At 26.8% G+C, this 8,186-nt stretch overlaps 1 protein-coding gene across 1 annotated transcript; it reads right to left on the reverse strand.

Annotated features, from left to right (window-relative positions):
* Positions 1-3,989: 3,989 nt before the first annotated feature.
* Positions 3,990-6,550, reverse strand: AK88_05535 (uncharacterized protein; the record flags this gene model as incomplete). The annotated part of the gene is made up of 4 exons (XM_012483137.1): positions 3,990-5,151; positions 5,264-5,350; positions 6,163-6,251; positions 6,449-6,550. 4 exons carry the CDS (start codon positions 6,548-6,550, stop codon positions 3,990-3,992), a joined length of 1,440 nt encoding a protein of 479 aa, XP_012338560.1.
* Between the last annotated feature and the right edge of the window lie 1,636 nt (positions 6,551-8,186).

The following is an 8,186-nucleotide window of genomic DNA, read 5'->3' on the forward strand; positions in this document are numbered from 1 at the left end:
AAGTATAATATTATATGGTTATCACTAATTTTAATAATTAAAAATAATTAAATTAAATTTAATTTAATTAAATATAAATAATAAATATTACACACATTATTAATTTAATTTATAAAATGATAAATATTATAAATAATTATTTTTTTAAATTATAATAAATATTAATACAACTAATTTTAATTTATTAATAAAAAAAATATATTATTATTATTGTTATTAAATATACGTAAATTATAAATAATATAATTTTAATAATATAGTAAATAATAATTACAATACGGTATTTAATATTATATATTATTTATGGGTTTAATTCTTTAAAAAGTATTATTTATTAAATAAAATTAGTTACTCAATTTAAAATAAATGAATTAATTAATTTATACTATAGTGTACATTACTTATTATATATAAATATATCTTGTTATTCGAATTAAATAATGCAATGTATTATTATAAATAAAGGGTGTTTACAGAAGTATACTTTATATAATACATTTAAATAAAAATTTATTAATTTAATTATAAAAAATATATTAATAAATAGTTGTTTTAAAATGAGACAATAAATTAGTTTATAATTCTTAATTTAAATAATATTAATAATATATGTAATAAATAAAATTAATTAAGTTATTTATATTTATTATCTAAAAAGAATTAATTATACGAATTTATAATGAACGTTATTCATAAATTAAATATTTAAAATAATAATTAATTAAATTTAAATTAATATTAATTAAAATATATTTAATATAATATTTATTATTAATAATTAAATTAATTTAAATAAATATTATTAAATATATATTTTTTATTACATTATAATTAATTTTATTTAAATCCATTCAATAAATTATTTAATATATATTTAATTATAATACATTAACTATTTAATTTATTTAATTGTGTTACATTAATTATTTTATATTTATTTATAATAAAACTATTATTTGTATATTATATTTATTTAAATATTTATATATATTATTTAATATTAATTTAATTATATATATATTATTATTAAGCATGTAATTTAATTTATTAATTTTATATATTTAATATGTGTAAAATGTTTAATATATATGCATTTATATTTATTTGTGTAAATTTTAATTTGCTTCTAATTTAATTAATTTTCTTTTAAATTATAATAATTTTTAATTATATTCACATATTTATTTTTTATTTACATTATATATTAATTTTATTTACTTATATTTCAAGAAAAATATCGACATTTTATAAGTCAATAAACATTTTAGAGTTTTCCTTATTTATAAGAAAAGCACAATATTAACTTTAAAGAGTTACACCTTCTATTTAAAATATATTTAAGTTTTTAAACTTGATCCTATGTATAGCTATTCACCTTTAAACTGAAACCAACACTTTTATCTTAGACTCCCTTATTCTATACCATTCATTTTACACATAAATGTATTTTTAAATGGTCTGATTATTTTCCTATGTGTTAATTTGTATATACCTCAATAAGTCTAAACAAGTTCCTGCAAGGAATGTAATACTTTACAGTTATGTCCTTTACGTAATATTTATTACACCCCTTTTCATTATTTCCTATGAGCCATATTTTTAGATTTGTACGATAAAGAAGAGCACACACATTGATATATGTATAAACCCCGAATCTATAGTACTTGTTAAGATTCGTTTTTAAAAAGTTTGAACAGGTAATATATAAAATCCGTAACATCATATCAATTGCCGTTTGGATAAATGTCTAGTTCAGTTTATCTTTTTTCAGTTTAAAAGCGTAATATTTTATAATTTTAAACAATATTCACTAAGGTTGCCAATGTAGGAAATTATAAAATCATTATGTAAAGAATTTGTCCTATTTCTCTATCATAAACCCTATAGCTTTTAGAATGCTTGGTACATTTTTATAACGTTTCAAAATTTTTTATAGAAATTGTGTTTTTTTTAATTTTACAAACCTTTCATCATTCAAAAATTTATTGCACTGAATTTAGTATGTCTGCATTTTTGCTTAAACACTCTTCTCATATTTGTATATATCACCAGAGGTACACTTTTTGTAATTCCCTCTTTGCTTAAATATTTTAAAAACTAATGGTATACTTCGCGTCATTTGTATCGTATATAGGATAGCACAAATTTCTATGTACTTTTACACAATAAAGCTTACTTACATTTACTGAAATGTAAGTGTATTTTTCCTTATGAGAGCATAATTTTTTTCTTTCACTTCATGTTATATGTAGTCATATTTATCAAGTAAAATAACAATGGTATTTTTTAATTGTACGCATGTTTTGCAATAATGCGACGCATGAAACAATGGAATTACACAACATTTGTGACGCTGTAACACCTTTTGGTGCATACTAGAACCCAGCTAACATGTAAATTTCCTGGAAAATAAGCAAATAATTTACATTCCAAATAAAATTCCGTGCATAAGTTTCTTGTGCCTACCACATCTAATGTATCAAGCGCACAAAAAATACACACAGCGTTTATTACAATATCTTTATAATAATAAGGGTTAAATACTTTTATTCTATATACAGGGTACAAAAGGGTTCATGTTAGCAAAGGTTTTAAGGAAGTGGGATATTCAACGAACGAACAAACTTTGTGATATTGAAATTGTTATAGATTCCTAAATCAAAAGACTTAGAGATATTATTAAAAGAATTGTGTATGTTCATCAAAAATGGAATGCGAAATAAGCGTTAATGTAGTTGTTTTCTAGCAAAAATGCAATAGAGTGTGTAGCACAACAAATGGTTATGCTGTCTGTAACGTAAATTACTCTAAGAACGAATGTGCATTGATCTAAATTTTTGAAAATATTTGAATTTATATTTAAAAACGCACTTCGAACAATGAATACGTTAAAAATAAATTGAGAGCAGATTTTCTGTATTTATAATGGGGTAACGCATGTCAAATTTCACAAAATCATGTATTTAAAACAACCTATGGAATTTGTGTCCTACATTTCAAGCCCATAACCTTATGGGCCTAAATGAGAAATATTAAGAAGAGAGCTGCATATAATATAGAAAAAAATTATAAAATTCAATGGAACTATTGAAAACCTTATGCATGTTGTGAATAAGTTCCTATGTTAGAACAATGTGTGTGAAAACCTTTTTTTTTTTCATTTTGCATTTATAATAATTTGTACAGAATTATTGCAGTAAAACAGAAGAAACCTTTTGTATTATCTGCAACTGATATATTATTGGAGAAACATAAAAATATGATTTTGTGTATGTTTTTGTACTAGCGAAAATAACATTTTGTTTTTTAAATTTTATATTGGACAACTATGTTGTAAAGGTTTATTTTTAGCAAAAAAGGGGATGGAGAAAAAACGTTTGACAAGGAACAAATAGGTACATGGTGCATTACAGAATAACATCTTAGGTATCTGTAATTTCAATGTACTTAGATATGTATATAATTTTTGTCTGAGTATACAATATATTTTTTTATAAGCTGCCATATAAAAAAAATAAGCACATACACATATCATCCAATAAAAAAGACATATTTATAACATAAACTTTTTAAAAATATTTAAGAAATGGGAATACATGTCTAATGTATTTTACTTGTAAAAATGTACAGGTTAATTTTAAGCTTCATACAACAATTCCTAGAATTGTTTTAAAAATAAACAAAAATGTTTATAAGCAATTATATTAAAAAAATTTACAACTATATAAAAGTAGAAAAACTTTTACAATATTACTAAATTTTTCTTAATTTGAAATATAATTCTGATAATGAATCCTAAATGGATAATTCTGACGAAATTGATACACAATGGAAAATTTTGAACACAGTATGAATTCTTACAACATATTTTATATTTTTTTTTTATTTCTTCATTTTCAATTTTTAAAAGAATTCTGATTATGTTTTAAGATTATCATATTCACAAAAATAAATAAAAAAAAACAAAAAAACAAGCCACTAAATTTCAATTAGCTACTGGCATTGTCATTTGCATTTTCATCTGCGGTAGCTTTTTTTCTTCCTCTTCTTCCTCCCCCCCTTTTAGGCTTTGCTTCTGACGCCGCTGATTTTTTAGTTCCTCCCCTTTTATTTGTACCAGAATTTTCTTCTTTATTATTTTCCTTGTCTACAGATTTGTCGTCATCACTTTTATTTCCATCATTGGACACATTTTCATAATCTTCATTTTTGCTTGTTTTATCATTATTTGTCTTTTTACCTTTTTCATTTGCATTCTTCGTTTTCTTAACAGTGTTGGTTGTTTTTCTTGTTCTTTTGCCAACTGTTTTTTTTTTGTCGTCTTTGCTGTTTTCCTTTTCTGCGTTATTCTCTATAGCTGAGTTACTGCTGGGCGATTTATAACTCTTTCTAGACTCACTTCTCATATCATTACTTTCATCTTCTTTTTCTTTTTTTTCATTACTGGAGCTATTTTCTCTTTTCAGACTTGAACTCCTGTTCCTATCTTTGCTTTCACCACCAGTTTCGCTCAAACTTCTTTTTCTACTCCTACTTCCACTTTTGCTACGGCTATTATTTTTTCCACTTCCCTTTTCGCTATATTCACTTGATTTATCACTTGAATTGTCATGCTTATTTTTTTTCTTTTTGTAATTTCTATCACTTCTAGAAGAATTATTGGATCCACTTTTGTCTTTATTATCACCTTCGCTTTCACTTCCAGAGTCGTATTTATTATTTCTTTTTGTGGGTGAGTTGCTATATTTGTTGCGCTTTCTTGATCTAGATCTATTTCTTGAGGCTGACCCTGATTCGTCACTATATCTGCGCTTCTTTTTATGTCTGGGACTGTAATGATCCTCTCGATGTCTTTTCATGTATGAAGAAGCTCTTGTATCTCTTTTAACTTTAATATTTGTAACATCGTCATAAACTTTAAATTCTGAGCCATCAAATTTTTCAATTGCATATAGCATATCGTCACGGCTAATAAACTCCACTACACCTTTTCCATGCTCAATGTTAGCATATCCTACATCACCACACTGTCTCATGACATCTTTTAAATGTTGCCATTTGCAACTCTCTGGCAAATTACTTATAATAATTCGATGTTCTGTTCTTACAGGGGGGCCAGTTCCCTCTTCCCTGTTTCTATACTTTCCATAGCTGTAAAAAGGAATAAGAATAAGCAAAATAATATGATACGCTTTACGTTTTATTAAGATACATTATTTCACATATGATCTTAAAAAAAAAAAAGAAAAGAAGCAATTTATACCTTTTGTTTTCTCCTGAATATTCAACACGCAAACGAACGCCATCATACTTATAACCATCTCTTCTATCTATGGCGTATTCTGCATCTCTAATAGGGGGAAAAAAGGGGGAAGATAGGGGAAATTTAAATTTTGAAACATATAGATAAGTAAGAAAAGTTGGGTGAACATTAAAATAATGATGACCATGCATAATCGTTTGTCGCATAACCATTCAGTAATGCGCACAATTAATATCTACAAAAAAACGTTTGGCTCTTTTATTATTCTACTCTAGGAATGCACAATTTTGTGTGCTACTTATGTACATAAATATATGGAGGCACACAGAAATATGGTTAAGCAAAAACGATTTCACACTCTTGTAAAATTCAAAATGCAATGTGTCATTTTTTACTTAAACATGGCTTGTGCGAAATAATGACAATGATAAAATAATAACATTTTCATTAATTACTAAATGATATTCACTGTAGACATAAAAACCGTGTACAGTTTACGGAGCTCTTTATTTTCATCATTCATAACTTGCGTACGCATGGACGTTTTTTAAATGTTTCTTAATTCTCCCAAATGGAAATTACACATGATTACATATATATACGTCGCGCAAATTGTGGAACTAATGCGTGCCCATGTATTCACTGAAAATGAAGACCCTCCTTCCTATCGTTGATGTGTCATTCCCTCACCAAGTATTCTCGAAAACTAATAATATTCAACGTCATTACAACTACTATGATGAAGTTTGCATGGGTATATGTACAATACGACATGTCACGCTTTTATACATATCTGTTCATAAGTCCATGCGTATACATGTCTATTTATACATATATATAATATACATATGCGCGTTTTCCACTCATTTTTGGCATTTTCGTTTTCCTCTCATTCTTACCTTGAATCGAAATAATGAACGAACGCAAACGAATAGGGTACGCCTGGAGCTCTGGGTTTTTTTACATCGATATATTTTATACGTCCATACTGAAGGGAGGAGACAAAGAGGGGGAATACAATATGTTGACAATGGCACATGTGCGAAGTTTACGCTGTACAATTTCTATGTCCACGAATATGCTCATTAAAATGCGTTGTTCTTTTTAAGTACAAAAAATTATTAAAAATATATAAAATAATAACAAAGTAGTGATGGCACGACTTCGAGTAAGATGTGTGTATACCTTGGCAAATAAATCGTAGACCTCATCCTCTACGACATTTCCTGGTAAGTTTCCCACATATATGCACGAACTTCTGCTGTATCTTGAGGATTTATAACTCATTTTACTAATTAAAATTATAGCACATTAAAATGGATGTTCTTGTCAAATTAACTCTGCGACAGCAGTTTTTAACAACTTGCTAAAGTACATATACACACATATATATACATATATTACTGTAATGCACGGGGGTCTGGTATATGGGGAAATAAAACGAACACAAATAACAAAGTCAAAACGAGGGGACAATACCTTTTATATGTTTATTCATACAATATATTCATATATATACACACACAACAACACAAGAAGGAACAGAAATTGACAACAGTTAACCCATGAATCCCCTAAAATTAAAACTACCAATACAACCTGTTTTTATAATGTGCATTCTTCTTTTAAAGGACATAACACACATGTATTGTCGTTTTCAAAACAGGACGCTTTTCTTTGTTAGCACACAAAATAGGAACGAGCGCAAAATAAGGAGGTCTAGCCTTTTTATAGGCACAATGGTTTTACAGAAAATGGTACAACCAATGGGGAATGCATCAAGTGTACAAATGCGTTTATATATATATACGTACGTATGTACATGTAGGCATGTGAGCACATAAGGCATGCGCACCTGCTTAACATAAATCTAGAAAAGGGTTAATTTTGTTTCTTCACACTTGCTTATTTTTTAAATCTGGGTGATATATACTATGCAAAAATAAAAAAAAAATTCAAAAATTGTTGTACAGCTAAATGCATATACGTTATGTATTTAATACATACATGCGCCTATGTCATGGAAATGTAAAAGAATATATACAAGTTGTACATAAATGTCGCATGACAATATGTATAAATGCAAAATAGTAAGGCCAAAACAATTAATATACAATCATTTTTAGCTTGAAATTACATTTTCCTTTGTAAAAGCGCAAAAGGGTATATATACATGTATATGCGCAAAATGCATACTGTAATTCTCATAAATTTGTTCTTTTTAAAAATAAAAAATGAACTAAACAAATGTTTGTTCAGAGCAACGTGAGTTAAAATTAACACAAAAAGGCATATTCAAAAAAAAAAAAAAAAATTCTCTCAAATGAGCAAATATAAACATATGGTAAATATCCTCATATGAAGTTTACATGTGCGCAAAATGCATATAATATCCGCTTAGGGCTTTTTATGCATACGTATATATGTCACCGCTCAATACACGTAGGATTACTCTTCAACCATATTTCATTTTATTAAAACGTAAAAAATGTTAAATGTTGAAAGATTACCAATTATTCGTGTAAATATTTTTCCAGTTCAAAATGTAAATTTAATCGTTCTTTTTTTTATCATCCGCCAAATGCCTGTAAATATGGTAAATTCTGTATGACGGGCGTGATTGAAAAAGGAACAATAAATCGCGGTTGTGTTGTATCAACATTTGTGCTGTATCAGCCTTTGTGCTTGGCGATAAGTTCGATTTGAGCCAGGGCCAGCATCACTTTAATTCGGCATTGGCGTATTCATTGGTATATGGAAACATATATGTGCTTACAGAACGTATAAACGGCACATTACATATGCATACATGTACATTTGCTCGCAATTTTACGTATAACTGCGCTTTATTTAATTGCATGACACCCTGGGGGGGCGACGCTTGTGCCCTAATTGGAGGTGTAAGAAATTTACAAAATTTAAA

This window comes from Plasmodium fragile (assembly GCF_000956335.1).
Source record: "Plasmodium fragile strain nilgiri unplaced genomic scaffold supercont1.153, whole genome shotgun sequence".
NCBI lineage: Eukaryota > Apicomplexa > Aconoidasida > Haemosporida > Plasmodiidae > Plasmodium > Plasmodium fragile.